An 18,945-nucleotide genomic window follows, 5' to 3' on the forward strand; every position below is an offset into this window, starting at 1 on the left:
CTCATCCATTCCCTCTCCCTGACTCGACCATGCACTCGTCCCCTGCTGCCTCCCCTTGTAGGCCCCCCCACCCTCACCTTATGCCCCTCCCTCACCTTGGTCCAGGCCTCCAGGGCAGCAGGGCTCTTCTCCTTCAGCAGGGCCACCACGCTGACGGCCTCAGCCTCAGACAGGGCCAGGCTGCCCAGCCCCGCCAGCAGGTCCTTCAGTTTCACCTCTGAGTTCTCTGACGGGACAACAGACAGATCAGGAGATGTTATTACACTACGCTGTCATTTATCACTGATCTCTCTCTGTCTCTGTCTCTCTCTCTCCATCCCTGAGTTCTCTGGCAGGACAACAGACAGACCAGGAGATGTGAAGCCCCCTGCTCTCTTACCTTTGTCCGTCTCGTTCTTCAGTTTCTTCCCCTTGGGGGGCGCGTCATCGTGGTGGTTGGCGGGGGCAGCAGAGTCCTGGTCCTCCACCGGGGCTGGGGGGGGGCAGGAGGAGGGGGGGGGGGGGGGTACCAGCAGGATTTACATTTACATTTTTGGCATTTAGCAGGTGCCTAATTCCAAAGAGACTTACAACAAACACATTCGTCTAGTGAATCATCTATCCATCAGTCATAGCAGGAGACAGTAATATATGCTCAGGCCAGGGGCCATTGGCAGACGTCGTGCTAGAATGGTTTGGTCGTGTTGACAGAACAGTCCGACTAATCAGCGATGCCTCTAATACCTCTGGACCTTTGGTCCTGGTCCACAGTGGCTCAGGTGGTAGAGCATGGTGCTAGCAACGCTTAGGTTGTGGGTTTGATTCCCGCTGGGACCATATGTACAGACAAAAGTATGTGCTAACTGCAATGTACGTCGCTTTGTATAAAAGTGTCAGCTAAATGGTGCATATGTGACAGTCTGATCATTCGGTCCGCATGTCGGCAAGCAATCAAAATATTCGGACTTTTCTTTTGAAACACGGAACGACGTTTCAACCTTGTTGAGAATCACAACACAAACTCGCTAGTCAAGCCAAAATACTGCAACGCAATGGATTCAGTGAGTAATCCCCACTGCTACCTAGTTAACTATAACACTACTTTACACTGTTAGCAGGCTCACAAAACAAGCTGTGTCAGTAGACTAGCGATGTGTCGTTGATTTTTCAACAACGCAGAAATGTATTCACATTTTTCGAAAGAAAAGTCTGATCATTACATCCATTAGATCCCAACATGAGGACCTTAGCATTAGAATGTGTCACATATCTTCTAAAATCTGAAATTCTGCTCAAGAATCAGGCTTGGCTGAATATGCTTCTTTTCAGTTTTTTTGTTTTGTTTTGTTACCCAGAATCCCCCCCCCCCCCCCCGCTCCTCCTCATCCTTACCAGGCTCCGTCTTCTGCTTCTTGGCAGAATTCTTCTTCTTGCCACTGCTGGTGGTGGTGGGGGGTGGGGCAGTGCCATCCTGGGCTTTGGTCTCAGCCACCACCGGAGCCTCCTTCTTCACCGGGGCGGGGGCCGCCTCCATCCTGGCCTCGGCCTGGTGGTCCTCCGCTAGAAGGGGGCAGAGGAGAGGAGAGGGCTTAGATAGAGACGGAGGAGGAGAGGAGAGAAGAGGAGAGGAGAGGGCTTAGACAGAGAGAGACCAGGAGAGGAGAGGGTTTAGACAGAGACAGACCAGGAGAGGAGAGGAGAGGGTTTAGACAGAGACAGACCAGGAGAGGAGAGGTCTTAGACAGGGAGAGACAGACCAGGAGGTGAGAGGAGAGGAGAGGAGAGTGCTTAGACAGAGGAGGAGAGGAGAGGGCTTAGACAGGGAGAGACAGACCAGGAGGTGAGAGGAGAGGAGAGTGCTTAGACAGAGGAGGAGAGGAGAGGGCTTAGACAGGGATAGACCAGGAGAGGAGAGGAGAGGGACAGGGACAGACCAGGAGAGGAACAGACCAGGAGAGGAGAGGGAAAGACAGAGCAGAGGAGAGACACAGGGAGAGGGAGAGAGGGCTCAGACTGGTCCTCTGTGGCGTAGTTGGTAGAGCACGGCGCCAACAACACTTAGGTTGTGGGTTTGGTTCCCCCTGGGACCATAATATATTATTGAAACATGTATGTGTGTGTGTGTGAGTGTGTGTGTGTGTGTGTGTGTGTGTGTGTGTGTGTGTGTGTATGTGCACTCACTGGAACATAAGTCGCTTTGGATAAAAGCGCTGGCTAAATGGCATCTGTTATATAACATAAGGAGGATTTGGAGCTTATGAGGAAAGGGACTTCAGGGGTTATGAGCAGGGGTCAGGGGTTATGAGCAGGGGTTATGATCACATGAGATTTAAAAATGTTCTTTTTACATTTACATTATTGCCATTTAGCAGGCGCTTTTATCCAAAGTGACTTACAACAACAAACACGTTTGTCTAAAGTGAGTGAATCATCTATCCATCAGTCACGACAAGAAAAAAAGAAAGAAAGAAAACTATCTATGCTAGGACCGGCGGCCATTGGCAGTGACAATGATAGAAGGAAGGATGAAAAAAATAAATATATATATATATCTTAATTAATTTGTATACGGCCGTTGGGGTTCAGCTCTGTGCACCCCCCCCCCCTTCAGTACCCCAGTAGCCCTTGTTCTGCACACATCAGATGTGATTCAGAGGGACAGATGAGACAGAGCCCCATCAGGAAAGACGCTAGCCCAATTTGGCATCACAGACACATCTCCCCTAACCCACACACACCCACACACCCACCTTCCCTACACCACACACCCACCTTCCCGACACCACACACCCACACAAACCCACTCTCCCCTACCCCACACATCCACTCTCCCCTACCCCACACATCCACTCTCCCCTACCCCACACACCCACTCTCCCTTACCCCACACACATCCACTCTCCCCCTACACCCACACACACCCACTCTCCCCTACACCACACACCCACACACAATCTCCCCCTACGCCCACACACATCCACTCTTCCCTACCCCACACCCACCCACTCCTCCCTACACCACCCACACACATCCACTCTCCCCTACCACACACCCACTCCTCCGTACACCCACACACCCACTCTCCCCTACCCCACAAACACCCACTCTTCTTTCTTCTCCTCCTCTACTCACCAGCCTCCGCCTTCTGTTTCTTCTTCTTCTCTTTCCTCCCAGAGGGCTGGGGTGGGGGGGTCTGGGCCTGGGGGGTCAGGTGGGCTTCTGGCTGGGGGGGTGAAGGCGGGCTGGGCTGCTTGGTCACAGCGAGCGGGGGGGAGGGGGGCTTAGCAGGCTTGGAGCCTCCGTTCACCTCGGGCTCGTCCAGTGTGGTAGGGGGGGCTACGGTGGCGGCAGCACGCTGCTTCTTCTCCTTCTTCTTCCTCTCCCTCAGCCCCACGGGGGGGGGCACCTCGACGGCAGCAGGCGTCGGCATGGTGACAAGGGTGGGCGGGGCCACAGCGGGGGGGGCGGGGGCCACCGGAGGCTCCTCCTCCTCGTCCTCCTCCGGGGCGGAGCTGCTCACGGCCTCGGCCGCGTCAAAGTCCCTCAGGTCCTCCTCCGACTCCCCCCCTCCTCCCCCACCTCCTCCTCCGCCTCCTCCTCCCCCTCCCCCACTCTCCTTCTTCTTGCTCTTCTTCTTCTCCCCCTTCTTGCGGGAGGAGGCGTCGGGGCGGGAGGAGGGCGGGACCTTGAGGTCACGCTTCTGACGGGCCAGGACCTCATCGTAGGACGTCTCCTTCATGAAGAGCCAGAAGAACAGGAACATCAGGGCGATCACCAGGGAGGGGGCCAGGATCAGCAGGTACTGGGAGTCATAGATCTCCATCGCCATTCTGGAGAGAGGGGTGGGGGGGAGATAAGACTGTTAATGTCAGACATTTATAAAAGCTGAGTTGAGCCCGTCACCTGTAGGCCTGTAACAATTCAACATTTTCCTGGACAATGAATTGTCTCTGAAATAATTGTCATTGACAATTATAATTGTCACTGAACCTCAAATTGCTCCCAATGAGCGGGCCGGCGCCTTGCATGGTAGCTTGCCGCCATTGATGTGTGAATGTGTGTGTGAATGTGTGAATGAGAGGCTGTTGTTAAGCTCTTTGGAATAAGGCGCTATATAAGTGTAATCCATTTACCGTTTCACTGTTATGTGACACAGATAATGTAATAACACAGCAACCTATGAAGTAAACCATGCCTCTTTATTATCATAAAACATATTTTTTAATCTCTCTGCATACCGAGGGTTAAACAACTGCTGCTCTGTGTGCATACAGAGGGTTAAACAACTGCTGCTGTCTGCATACAGAGCGTTAAACTGCAGCTCTGTCTGCATAGAGAGGGTTAAACTGCTGCTCTGTCTGCATACAGAGGGTTAAACAGCCCCACCACTTCAGCTCCAACACATCTCACACTTCTCCTTATAATAATAACTTTTATTTGTATAGCACTTTTCCTGCAAACGTTGCCACTCAAAGTGCTTTAATCATTATATAATCATCATTTAATGATTTAATCATTTAAAGGCAATATTAAAAAGATGGGTTTTTAGTCTTGACTTGGAACATATTTGCTGAGGTTGCCTCCCTAATGTAAACTGACAGTGCATTCCACAATTTGGGTGCATAAAATGAGAATGCAGCCTCGCCAAATCTCTTCTTCATGTGGTACACAGAGAAAACCAGCGTCAGAAGACCTGAGAGCTCTATTGGGCTGATATGCTAGCAAAAGGTCTTTCAGATATTCTGGTGCTATGCCAGTGAGAGCTTTATAAAGAATCAGAAGGATCTTGAAATCTATTCTGAACTGAACAGGAAGCCAGTGTAGTCTCTAAAATAGGAGTTATATGAGCTCTTCTGCTTGTTTTGGTTAAGACTCTCGCTGCTGCATTTTGGACTAATTGCAGCTGGCCAATAGCTTTCTTCGGAAGACCAGAAAGGAGACTGTTACAATAGTTCAAACAGGTAATAACAAAAGCATGTATAAGCATTTATATATATAAATAACACATTCTACACTCAAACATTACATATTTAATACTGAAATACACATTCAACTTAAATGATGCAATATGAGAGAGGGAGGCGCCTGGTTGCAGCAGTGAATCACTGGGCTCTTTATAGCAGACGAATAAACATGTTTTATGCCACTTTTAACTAAATAATAAAGTGAACCCTTATTTTGATGAAAAATGCCTACATTATCAGAAGTTGTCGAGCTACCTTTTTCGTGCCGCCCGTCATAATTGACAGAGAAGCCAAAGTTCTCCCATACATGGGATTTAATGACGAGGGACGCATTTTGAGTTCTTCTCCGCCGAACAACGTAACAAGCTCGCCATGATGACTTGGGCCGCGTTCGTAAATTCGCTTTGAGAGCGCCAGAGCGCACACTGGATCCGACGTCATAAAGGGACCAAGTAATTTGATTGGACAAGAGGCATTCCTTGAATGCTGATCAGATTCCAGAGCGAATTTACGAACGCAGCCTTGCTGTTGTGGATTCCCAGCTTCACGTGTAGTGAGTAAACGACAGATTCTTTTTTTTGCGCATTATCAACCTATCATTGCGCTTTAGAGTAAAACAAAGCACGCAACTGTCGCGTCTATCTTTTCATGGATGGAAGAGATATTAACTAATATTAAGTAATATTATTACTTGTTAAAATTGTGCAATTGATCCGCGGAACACATGCGTGCCGTACCGTGGAGGGCGATCCGTTACACCCCTACTCACTAGGCATACACATGCACACACTCACTTTAACACCCACTCAGACACTTTAAACACTTTACACACAGTGTATAGTGTATAGCACTACACTTATTGTGTACTTATTACTTATTTATCTTTTTATTACAGATTTTTTGTTACTTATTTTATCTTTTTATTACTGATTTCTCTTGTACTTGTATATGGTGTATTGTATAGTGTATAGTAGGGCTGCACGATTAATCGATTTTAAATTGAAATCGCGATTTGAGATGATGCGATTAGCAAATCGCAAAGCCTGCGATTTGGGATACGTTATACAGCGCGTCGGATTCAACGTCAATGAACGCACACGCCCAACAACAACAACACTGCACGTGAAACGCTCAGGTGTGAATCTGTGAAGACGTTTCAGTAGCTAGCAACATTCATGGTGTGGATAAATCGCTTCAAAAACAACATCTCTGTTGTAGGGAAGTATTTCGGGTTTAGGACGACAGATGTGCAACAACAGCAGGTGTTGCGCACAACCTGTCGTGGAACAATCGCTACATCCAGAGGCAAGGAGAGTTAAGTGAAAGTCCCGTAGCCCAGTCTAACGTAGGGCTGTTACGATTATTCGACGTCGTCGACGTCATCGACTACGTCAATACGTCGGTTTGCGTAATATGCGTCGGTTAGTCGTAAATAAACAAAATGGCGTTTTTTATTTTATTTTTTTAAAACCTTTATTTTACCAGGCGAGACAATTAAGTGTATGAGTGAAAAATGGATAGCTACTAGCTAATGTTACACAAGCAATGTACCTCACCACAGTTCGTATGTCTTGTCTTCTGGTGTTAGTAACGTTAGCTATGTAGCTGGCTAGCTACGGTAGCCTATTGTCATTGTGGTGCGAGCACCTACTGTACGTTATCTAGCTCGTAGCTCGCATGCTACGTTAGCATCAATTTAGCTAATCATAACATAGCAGCGAGAGTAACGTTAGCTAGCTATGTAGCTACTAGCTAGCTATGTGTTGTGGTGATGGACAGACTTCTAAATGGCCATGTTGGCATTCAAGTTGGCTAAACATAGCAGTGAGGTGGAGACAAAAAAGTTTATTTTTTTTTTTATTTTTTTTACAGTACAAAAAGTATCGTTAGACTTACCGATAAATTAGTCGTTAGACTAATCGATAAAATAATCGCTAGATTAATCGTTAGAAAAATAGTCGTTTAGGACAGCACTAGTCTAACGTTAAGCAACCTAGTGTTGTAGAGTCGTTTGCGGCTGTTACGCCGTATGAAAAGGCACCGTGAAATAACCAATTCCATCACGCACTACCTCGCTAAAGACATGGTGTCTATTAACACTGTGAGCAACGAAGAGTTTAAAAAACTAATCCAAACGCTCAATAAAAGATAATGTGATTCCATCCCGCACGTACGGAGCTGAAAAATGTCGAGTACTATGCAACAACAACCGATCTGCAGTCTCACCGTGCTTCATACATTAGCCTACGACTTTGAGTTGAAGAGTTGCCTGCAAACGGTATACGGTCCTGCTTTATCTATTTCAATGTTTACAGAAAGGACCTATTATTCTTTACTGGACATTTTTATTATCACTTTATTTAACTTGATTGCAGTATGTGCAATATTTAGATGCTGCTCCTGAGCCATAATTGAGTAACCTTGTTTGTAGAAAGGTCCTATTTTATTTTCATATTGGAATTGTTAAAACATGTGGACACTTGTTGAGAGAAACAAAATCACAGCTGTTTAAAAAACCAATAAAATAAATATGTTGTTCCAATTCATATCTTTTAAGTTCTCATCCTTGCATTAGAATTAGAGCAGTTAACAGTTTGATGGTATCATGTGGTAATGCTCTCAGAAATTAGTCCATGATTGCAATGCAAAGTATTTTTGAAAGTACCTGCCCTTTTCCAAACAGCTTCCAATGAAGCTTTCCTAGATGGTTGTGTGAAACAAACCATCTGAGTCAGGTTAGTAATGCTCCATCACATCTATTACACAGTGAATCTTAAACTGAAGCTTGACTTTAAAGCAACCCAACGTAAGTTTCATGTAAGTTTAGTTCTTTCACTCGTAACTCGGGCTGTGGGGCTGCTAGAGACGGGAGCCAATTTGTCCTCCTAAATCCCCCGAAGACGTACACACAAACTCACGTTGATACGACCTTCCTAGCCGGAGATATGGCCGCACTTTCCAAAAACTTGTTTAAAAAAATAATAATCACAAATTAAATCGCAATCGCAATATCTGTCAGAATAATCGCAATTCGATTTTTTGCCCAAATCGTGCAGCCCTAGTGTATAGTAGGTGTTACACAGGGCTCGACAGTGCGACTGTTTTGGTCGCATTTGCGAGTGAATATATTTCTGTGCGACTTGGAAATACATTCAATAGCACCAGTGCGACTAAAAGACTGCTGAACTACTGTCATGCGCAGTCAAACGTATGTGTATAAGCGATGAGGGAATGAAAACAGTGAACAGAAACGCGTGTCGCAGAAATGCTTCACGCGAGTCCTTTATGCGCTTAAAATGAGCATTATGGGTATATGGGATACAGCTCTCATAGTTCGTAGCGCTGTGTTTTGTTAGCCGCTAGCTGCTAGCTGCTAGCAGCGTTTGCTTCCGGTTTCATTACAAAGAGGTTAACCCTATGTGTGCCTGACGTCTAACAACATTCAAATGACTCTAACTTCATATTTTTTCGGATTTCAATGTATGACACATCATTTGAAAGCTTATGATCCGTAGTGCCAATCCACAACACGTCACATTTGAAAGTGTTTATGTAATTTTTTTACATTTGAAAGTGTTTTTTGTTTATATATATTTATATTATACAATATACCAGTCATATTCTGGAATGTGTCTAAATGTTAAAGTTCCATAAGTATAAGCAAAATAAAGTAACAGTTAGTACTTTATAGTAGTAGCATAAAAAATAAAAAAAACACGAACCATAAACCGTGACCTAAAAACCGAGGTTCATACCGAACCGTGGGCCAACTGAAATTAATATTCTTACTTCCCCTTTACATTGTGTGAGTCTCCATTTTTATTACGGCCAAGAGCCGGTTATGGTAATTTTGATATGTTATGATTATGATAATTTGTTGTCGTTGACGAAAATTGCGCAATTTTCATTGTGCTACTGAAATTCTTGGTGTGCTACTAAATGTTTCAACATGGTAGCACAGTGCTACCTGGGGAAAAGGTAAGCGTCAAGCCCTGGTGTTACACCATACTTATGACTTATTTTATTTCATTTTATCTTTAATTACTGGTACTGTATGAAGCACTTTCTCAGGGGGGGGGGCTGTACAGAACAAAGCATTTCACTGTACTGTACATGTGACCAATAAAAGCAAACTTGAACTTGCTTTTGATACAGTAGATCACAGTAGCATACATTGTTTAGAAAACTGTGTTGGTCTCTCAGGACTTGAATTACAGTGGTCTGTTTCTGATAATGTTGACATCATATGTGGGGTACCTCAGGGGTCTATTCTTGGTCCCTTGCTCTTCTCCCTGTACATGATCCCATTAGGTGGAATTATCAGAAAACATGGTGTAAATGTTCATAGTTATGCTGATGATACTCAGCTGGACATATCAGTATTGCCTGATAATTCACATGCACTCAGCTCTCTGGAGAATTGTCTTTGAGATATAAAACTTCTTATCATTGGAAGCAAACCACAAAAAGACAAATTGTCAAATACCATGGGAACTTGCTTTCAAACTGCAATGAAGCTAGAAAATAGGTGTGATTATAGATTCTGACTCAAGCTTTGAGCCTGTGAAAGGGGAAATGGGAACACGATGCCTGATTAACAGACCCTGCTCCCCCTCCACCCTGCCCCCCCCCCACCACCTCCAACCCCCCCTCCACCCTGAACATTAATACCTGTGGTGGCAGAGACTCTCCCTGATAGCGGTTACTGTTGCCGTGGAGATGTCATGCAGCGGAGAAATTATTTGACAGCGCAGCGTTTTACATGTCACACTTGTGGGTAAAAAGTGTGACGGGTAAATCCCACAACAGGTCAATCTGCATTTGTTTTTGTACTTCAAACAGCCCGAACACCTGCGACTGGCACTTAAGCAAGAGATTATCTGCGACTGTCAAGCTAGAGAATACATAAATGGACTGACTTATATAGCGCCTTTATCCATAACGGCCTCTCATTCACCCATACATTCACACAACAATGGCGCAGCTACCATGCAAGGCGCCGCCCGCTCATTGGGCCACAGCTAGGGTTAACCCTAACCCTGCGCCACAGCCGCCCCATATAATATATATACCTGCAACTGACACGTCTAGGAAGAGAATACGAGCGCAGGCCAAGAGGGAGCCAGCGCCATTCAGCGTGAGTGAGCGTCTGTCTGCGCAAGTGTGCACGCATGCGTGTGTGTGTGTGTTGGAGAGAGGGGGGGGGGGGGGGGGGGGGGGGGGGGGGGGGGTGAGGTGTGTGTGTGTGTGGGGGGGGGGATTAGCATGTCAGGACAACTCTGTGTCTCTCTCCCCCCTTGTGTCCTCTCTCCCTGAGATATGATCCTATTAGGCTAGCTAGCATTAGGGTTGGGTACCGGTTACTTTACATTCGGTATTTACCGTACCGAATTGCAAAGGAGATTTCGGTAACCTCATTTCGGTACTTTTCTACTTTTTTCCCCCTGGTGTCCGGTGTCACGCAACAGTCACCACACGTGACTGAGTCGTGACGTGACATCGCCTGTTAAATTTCATGTCAGACTTCTTCTAGTCTTCGGAGACTACTTCTCCGCTTGCTGAAGTACTAAAAGTCGGAACAGCGCCACAAAACGAACTAGTGGTCGAAGACATAAGAGTTTCAGAGTAACTCTTCCCGACTCCGGAGGTCCCTGGTTCATGTCTCATGTGCAGGTCATGCAATTAGTCAAGAGAGGTGTCGTATTTTGCCAGAGAAGGCAAATATGCTGATCTTTTTGGAAAAGAATTGCTGAGGTGGGAGTTTTATTTTTATTTATTTTAATTTGAGTGTATATTTAACTGTAATATTATATATATGTATATTGTGCCTCAGTCAGCAGGAGTTTTATTTTCATTTATTTTAATTTGAGCAGTGTTTCCTCCAGGAATTTTTACAATGGTGGCGGGTGTAGTGCTGACCGCGATTTTTCCCGCGTGCACGCGCATGAAACGCGCACGCGCGCTCAAAACAACGACGTAATTTCAGCCAAAACTCGAGGATGGCCCAAAAAAAATTAATGTTTTCCTGTACTTCTCCCGTGTGTCTCTTATTGTCTGTGTCTGCTTGTTTTTCCAGCATGTAATTCCTGTTGTCAAGTAAAAACAAAACACTGATCTGACGGTTTTTTCACAACGTTATTACTTGTCACTTTAAGCCCAGGAGGGAGTTAGCGATTAGCGATGTTTTAGCTTAGCTTAGTTTAACAGAAGTATCTTCACTTTTAACATGACTTCCGTGGTCGTAGAGGGCTGGTCGACGGCTTAAAATGACCGTGTAGACCTGTAGACCTTATCCAGCTATAGTCTTGTGTTTCTACCCCGGGCATAGCCGGTGTTTATTCACGGACAAACACTCCTGTTAGAGTGGTTCTAGTACACTGGACATAGGTAACACATAGAGAGGCTTCTCCTCTCTCTCCCATCCTACACTACACTACACTACGCATCCTATACTACACTACACTACGCTAGCTCGCGGTGTTCGGGTGACAGCCAGGGCGCGTTCGTAAATACGCTCTGGAAATCTGATCAGCACTCACGGAATGCCTCTTTGTCCAATCAAATGACTTGGTCCCTTATGACGTTGAACCAGTGTGCGCTCCGGGGCTCTCAGAGCGAATTTACGAACGCAGCCCTCAAGTTCAATACTCGCGACACACCACGGACTGGTCCAGTTTCAGCGCTTGTGGGTGTGTCTAGCGCTGTGAAGGTCTGAAAGCGGCCTAAATCCTTTTTTTTTTTTTTGGTTGAGAAATCTGAATGGTGGCGGAGGAAATTCCATCGTGGGCGGTCCGCACGATGAAATGCATGTAGAGGAAACACTGTTGAGTGTATATTTAACTAATATATATTGTGCCTCAGCAATAAAAAGTGAAAAGCTGTTTAATGTTGTCGACCGTGTTATTATTATGTATATATATATATATATATATGTCATTTAAAAAAATCTAAAGTACCGAATTAAGTACCGTTTCGGTACCGGTACCGTTTTTAAAGTATCGGTTAGGTACCGGTACCGGATAAAACCCAAATGATACCCAACCCTAGCTAGCCTAGCATGCGGTCGTCCCCAGCCGCAGTCCTAATACCTTCCCCCTGCACGTGGCTGGCTACCTCACACTGCATCGTGGGTAGAGTAGTCCGTTCAGTAAGAGTACGTACTAGAACACAGCGACAGCATGTTAGCAGTGGATTACTCAATTAAATCAGATCCCTCCCTCCCTCGTATATAAATGTCATATTACAACCTTACAGATGGGGTGGGGGAACACGGTAGTGGTCTGACCCCCCCCCCCCCCCCCACCCCCTCCTTGGCCACACCTTCCTCCCCCACTCTCTTACACGGGGGGGTTGACGTGATGTTCTAAACTCAAACACACAAGGAGCAAAAATACCCTCACGTCACATGTACCGGTACATGTCACCCAATGCTGCAGCTGACAGCTTTGCACTAGTCCCCCCCCCCCTCCCTCAGGACCAAGGCTCGTCTTCACCACCCCCCCAGTCCTAAGCCCCCAACCCCCCTCCTCCCCCAGGCCCAAGGCACGGCCATCAGTCGTTGTCAGGGCTGGGGGGCCGTCCTGGAGCTCTACAGAGTACTGGAAACCCCCCCCCCCCCCCACACCAACACACAGGGATGTCTGAAATTCCAACCCTGCTGAGGGGGGACGCATTCAAGAAGACGCATTCTTCTCCTCACCGACACATTTCAGCAGAGACATAACACAACAGTTCTCTCTCCCCCTCCCCCCCTCTCTCTCTCTCCCTCACTCCCTCCCTCTCAGCCTCCCTCACTCCCTCCCTCTCAGCCTCCCTCACTCCCTCCTTTTCAGCCTCCCTCACTGCCTCACTCCCTTCCTTCCACACTCACTGACTCCCTCCATCTCAGCTTCCCTCACTGCCTCACTCCATCCCTCCCTCCCTCCCTCCCTCACTCCCTCACCCTCCCTCCCTCCCTCACCCTACAGGTGTCCCTCTCCCCTAAGTCTCTGTGGGACACAGTGAGATGAACCAACGATCGATAGGAACAGCGGAGGCCCCTATATCAGCCACGGCACAAACCACAACGAGAGAGAGAGACTGCCAACTCACAACCCCCCTTGTTGTGAATCAATCATTACTTCCACCAAAATAACACTGTCGTATTCAGTGACTTCAGTTTGAAGATTAAAGGCTGTTTTTAAAATCAACAGTGTACAGTAGATTAGATTCAACTTTATTGTCATCGCAGAGCACAATGGCATCTAACCCAAAGTGCAAATAGTGATATAAGGGCATGATATAGGCTAAATAGAACAAGAACGGTAGTGATAGGTAACTATGTAATATACAGTATGTGCAGAGGTGGTGTTGTAAACATCAGTATAGTTTAGAGGTATATACAGTTATGGGCTATAGGGGTGGGCATCAATGATCGACGATCGATAATTGATTGATAAGGATCTTGGTCGATCACAAAATATTTTGCTCGATAATCATTAATAAATTGAGTGGAAATCAGTTTGTCCACGTTATGTGTGAGAAATGAACTTTGCATTTGCCTTCGCATTGAATTTCGCAACGCAGTACGGCGTGATGCAACAAGTTACGCCGCTCATTGCAAACACTGAGCAGTGACATATAAATACAACACGACGACGACCCCGATGAAATACCACCTGCAAACAGTACATCCGACCCCGATTGCTCCTTCGCTACCTTCTCAGCCCTCCATCACGTCTCATCTAATACGCGGGAGGTGTGATGCACAACGAGAAGAGAAAGTAACGATGGCCATCTGCAAATTAATCGAAACAGATATTCTGCCGCTCAGTTTTGACGAGGGTTGAGGATTTCGTGCGCTCATGCAAATAGTCAAGCCAGCATATCCTATTCCATAGCGACGTTCCAAAACCAGGGGCATAGAAATCAAGAATAACGTTTTTTCCCCAAGGAAAACATGCTTGTTATTTCTGCCCTAGGCGTTGTTTTAATGAAAAAAAAGCGTATCAATTAATCGATAATTGATCGTTAATTCTTGTGATTATCGAAAAATTTATTTTTAGCGTTTGCCCAGCCCTAATGGGCTATGTACAGCTATGAGCTATGTACAGTTATGAGCTATATACAGTTATGAGCTATGTACAGCTATTAGATATGTACAGTTATGAGCTATATACAGTTATGAGCTATGTACAGCTATTAGCTATGTACAGTTATGAGCTATGTACATTTATGAGCTATATACAGTTTGCTATGTACAGTTATGAGCCATGTACAATTATGAGCTATATACAGTTATGAGCTATGTACAGTTATGAGCTATGTACAGTTATGAGCTATGTACAGTTATGAGCTATGTACAGTTATGAGCTACATACAGTTATGAGCTATGTACAGTTATGAGCTATGTACAGTTATGAGCTATGTACAGACTAAAGCTATATACAGTGAGGTAGTTGGCAGTTGGCTGTAATGTTGCTGTGAGCAGCGAGACCTGGATATACATTCCCTGTATTCTGATTGGTGCAGGTCAGTAGTAGCATAGCAGGCGGCTCCGTCTAACACGTCTGCTATACTGAGCCTTCTAACAGCTCTCCTATACTGGGCCTTCTAACAGCTCTCCTATACTGGGCCTCCGAGCTAATTTGGATTAAGCAGATTACCCCTGATAATACATCCTGTTCCGCTGCGCGCTGCTTCTTTACACCCGGTGAGTCTGAGGTCCCAGCGTCTAATCTAGGCTTGTGAAACCTCCGCCATTACTTTGCGTAGGGGGTAGTGGTGGTCTAGTGGATATTGATGGAAAATAAGCCTCAATTTCGCTCTCTTCCCTTTCCCTCTTTTTCTCCCTTTTCTTCTTCCCCCTCTTCCACTTTCTTCCCCACCCTTAACAGTCTACTGTGCACCTTGCCTGGTCTAGTGGATAGTGAGTTGTGGACTGGTGATTGGAAGGTTGTGATTTCAAATCCCACCTGGGGAACACCGCCACTAGTGTGCCCTTGAGTAAGACACTTAGCCCTCAGTTACTCCATGGGGGGAATGTCCCTGTAATTCGTAATTGTAAATCGCTTTGGATTAAAAGCATAATGCTTTTAATGCATAATGCTTAAATTAAAAGCATAATGCTTTTAATGCTGTTAAATGTGAAATTCTAAATTCTAATTAGTGTCTAACACACACAAGAAGCAAGACGGCTTCTATGTTGAACACCTAGGCCCAGGGCTTGTTTGTGTCCATGTGTCAACTTATGATCCACTTGTTCCTCGTTGTGAAGACGGACAGCATCTGTTCTACAAACTTCGGACTGCACTCAAAGACAGCTTTTCTTTTCAGTTGACTTCTTTTCAGAACTTTCTTTGTTGTGTGACCTCTCCCCCCCCCCCCCCACAGAGTTCTTCTCACCTAGCTTGAAAATGGTTACATTGTGTATCGCTGAAGGCAAAATGCAAAGGCCCCGGCCCTTATTCAAATGTGCTTTACATTGGCTGACGTCAGCCCTGTGGCATAAACACTGTACAGTACAGCCAGTTGAAGCTTGTATCAAAAGGTCTCGGTAAGGCATCGTGCGCCACAGAGGCAACATTCCTGAGCGTATGCTATACATGTGTGCATTCTCTGCAAAACTGGCAAACACTTTAACCAGTTCCTTACTTCCTTGAACAAAACAGAAGGTTGGAGAAAAGCGATTTCATACACGTTTTGTGTCAGAGACAGAGGCAAGCATTGTTGCTTCCACGAACTCCACAATGTTCCAGTTGCTAAGAAGAGGAACCTGCGATAGAGAGAGCCTGTGCAGGATAACGTGACTAACGTTCGAAAACATGGACCAGTTCCATGGGCTGCTCAGTTTCGGTCAAACCGTTCCTGATTTGGTTATCAGTAGAGTGAACAGTCCAATCGGTTACCTCATGTGAACATAGTTCGTCCATATTGGGGCAGCGCTGTCTGTGTGCATGGCAGGAGAGCAGCTTGAAGGATGTGTGTGCAGTGCACGTGGGCTAATTAAGGCCTTCAAGGCTAAAGTAGATGATACGCAACCCGAACTACTCGCTCAATAACAAGAACAGGGGGTGACAAGAATGTGATTAAACCCAGGACATAGGACAACACGCTCACAGAAGGATTCCCGTTGAGAATACAAGGTCACACGGACACAAAGGAACCATAACATACATAAGAGTGCAAAAGCAAACATGGATTAACCAGAGGCGGGACTGTTAACCCTCTCAGCGCCGTATCAGAGAGTACCCTGTAGTGTACCCCTCCTCCTCATAGTTACAGTACATGCCGCCATTTTGGCCTGTAAGCCCAGGGTGGAACCTCCCCACCCTAGTCAAGACAATTGGGAGCTGTGAACATCAGGCCTCTTAAGCACGGACACAAGCCAGTGGACAGGATGGGGATGGGTGGGGTTTCAGGCCCCGTGCCTCAGTGTAGAGGGGGGGCAGACGTTTCCCAGTGCAGCCAGAGAGCCATGTCCCCAGCATGGAAATGAGCCCAAAAGACAAAGGCCTTTCGGGCCATTGGCTCCCCGGAATCTAGCCTCTTGGCTAGCCGGACGGACCTCCTGCTTTTGGCAGAGCCAGACACGACGCGAACCCTTGATAAAAATAAAAAAAAGAACAAAAAAAAAACTAAACTAAAAAACCTAACTATCAATCCAAAAAAAGGGATTAAGCAGAACATGTAAAGACCAGCGCTTCAGGGTAGCTCTCGTAAACACCTGCATTTGTTTATGGGTTGTCATAAACATAAACGGTTGTCATGTCACTGGTTTACATAAGCAACAACAAAAAAAAAACATCAACAGGCTGAGAAAGAAAGAAAGAGTAAGTGTGAAAGGATAATTCCCTCGGTAGTTAAACCCAACAGGTAGACTTTCCAACATGCAAATAAACCACGGCAGAGAGTGGACACACTGAGAGGGGGACGCTGATAAGAACTAGCCATTACATCCCGCAGTATCCAGGTTAAGCTCGGGAGGTTTAACTGCAGCATGGGCAAGTTCAACCTCCCACAATCCTCCTCTCTGGAGCTGGAGCCAGAGACTGATACACGACTGATATCGCCGCAGCACAGCCCTCTGGGTTAACACAAATAGAGCCACCCCCTCAAGCCAGGCCTGGGATAATAAGACTCATAGCACAGGCAGCCAGCCGTTCACAGAAACATCGGGAACGTAACTGACCGAAACACACTACTGCTACTGCTTTAAGGGGAAAAAAAGAAGAAAAACACTGACGATTGTTTCCCTACTCAATGACTCAACTGCTTACTACACTACCTTATTTGAGCTGTGTGTGGAAAAAACAGGGATGAGGTAATGTAGGGGGGGGCTCTTGGTGCCAGAATCGGTATGCTATTCAACGCACACACAACGTGTGCTCCTTCATGAAAAGATACATGTGAAACACTGAGGTTTTTAGGGGGACGACTGTTTCCTACATAGCTGAAGGATGCAGGAAGACAACTTGTCCCACAGGTGAGGGGTGTGGCGGTGGTGGTGACGTGGTCCCAGGTATGTGCTGCACGGAATACGAACAGACTCTTGCAGCAGCAAAGCAGCAGGCAGAGACTTCGGGAAATAAGGAAGTTAAGTGGCACACTGCAATAAGACAGCACACTTCCTCATGGGACTGCAAAATGGGGAACCAATATTGCTAGATCATAAATAATAGAACACCTTGTGGGTAGGAAATGATGATGAGGGGGGGGGGGCGTAGGGGGGGTGATGAACTGTACACATACACATACACACACACACACACACCCATTCCCATAGGAACAGTTACAGAATGGTAATGCAAGAACAATTATATCATTGATTCACATCCAAAGTGCAAGGAATTAAACCTATTATGTATAGTCCATAACCCTCCCAGTATGCACCATGCACGCCTCCCATGTCTAGTCATGGCCTTGCACGTAACACAAACAGCTAGCTGAATGCATTAACTCTGTTAACTCACTGTTCATTAGCTTATACTATAGCTTACCTAATGACATTCACCTGAGAAATGTGTAGGTATGAAGCACGACAGACCGCATTGACTGTGCCGACGAGGTTGGCTATGGGCGCTACGATGCTAGCGGCGAGCTAATACATGACACGTCTTTGATTAGAAGCGCACATGTTCAGGCTACATGTTAGCCAGCTAGCTAGCCTCTCTCTCTCTCTCTCTGGTTGTAAACGCGAACGGGAGTACCACTACTAGGCCATAGAACTGGGTCAGTCCGTTTAGCTACTCTACCCCAGCAGTCAGAGGCTAACAGGCTAACAAGAAACGAAGTGTTGATCATAGCTGCTAACTGACAGTCCGTCCCACCGCCATCATGACATCTGAGGGAGACCTGTCACTCTACTAGCTGACTTGACTGGCAAACCGATTGAATTCCTTAGAACGGGGTGAAATTCGGTCAAACCCTGTGGTGAACCCTGCGAAGAAACACTTGTAACCGACAAATAACCGCCATATGTCGGCTAAATATCACGTCGAGCATCGTCCGTTACTCAGAAGACCAGTTGTAACACAAGGCCTCGACCCGAGCCTCGGTCTCCCCTGACATCCCTGACCCACTCTCGCGTCCCGATTTTCCCGGCGTTGCCTTAGGGGATAGTGCCCAGGCCCCTGGATGAATGGTTCGGCTACGAATGAAGCCTTCAACAATTGATAGCGAACTAGTTTGAAATAATAATAAAAAACACACAAAATAAGTGTATTGCTAAAACTATGACATACCTGTAAGTGTTTCAATGCCGCAGCTGACCGTGCTAAATGTTGGAGTTGGAATGAAATGGCGTTTTTTTCTTCTTTTTTTCCAGTGAAGAGAGAGAGGCGACTTCCCTGGGCCGCTCCGACTCGAGCCTTCTCTGCTGCCCGTCCGTCTGGCGTCTCGGTGCTTCGCGGGGGCGGGTCAGCCTCTCCGGCACACAGCGTACAAACCGAGGAGGGAGGGGACTGGGGGGGGAGGGAAGGGATGTGGTGGGGATGAGGGGGAGGGGGGGTGAGGGGGGGGGGAG

The 18,945-nt window shown here is 46.5% G+C and overlaps 2 protein-coding genes across 7 annotated transcripts in view; both read right to left on the minus strand.

The window, feature by feature from the left end:
- Window positions 1–3,168, minus strand: part of ktn1 (kinectin 1) — a 42,856-nt gene extending 39,688 nt beyond the window's left edge. For all 6 annotated transcript variants that reach the window (XM_080537795.1, XM_080537798.1, XM_080537797.1 and 3 more), the window contains exons 1-4: window positions 3,112–3,168; window positions 1,372–1,539; window positions 380–472; window positions 96–226 (exon numbers count right to left, since the gene is read on the minus strand). In XM_080537795.1, coding sequence (XP_080393921.1) covers window positions 96–226; window positions 380–472; window positions 1,372–1,513 — 366 coding nt within the window. In that variant the 5' untranslated portion in view covers window positions 1,514–1,539; window positions 3,112–3,168. The remainder of the gene's footprint in view (window positions 1–95; window positions 227–379; window positions 473–1,371; window positions 1,540–3,111) is intronic.
- On the minus strand, window positions 3,104–18,729 carry LOC308175975 (uncharacterized protein; the record flags this gene model as incomplete). The annotated part of the gene is made up of 2 exons (XM_080550556.1): window positions 18,665–18,729; window positions 3,104–3,809 (listed from the first exon to the last, which is right to left on the minus strand). The coding sequence occupies exon 2, from the start codon at window positions 3,806–3,808 to the stop codon at window positions 3,104–3,106; it is 705 nt and encodes a 234-aa protein (XP_080406682.1). The 5' UTR covers window position 3,809; window positions 18,665–18,729.
- Window positions 18,730–18,945: the final 216 nt, after the last annotated feature.

Source organism: Nansenia antarctica, assembly GCF_963989245.1.
Source record: "Nansenia antarctica genome assembly, chromosome: 1".
NCBI lineage: Eukaryota > Metazoa > Chordata > Actinopteri > Argentiniformes > Microstomatidae > Nansenia > Nansenia antarctica.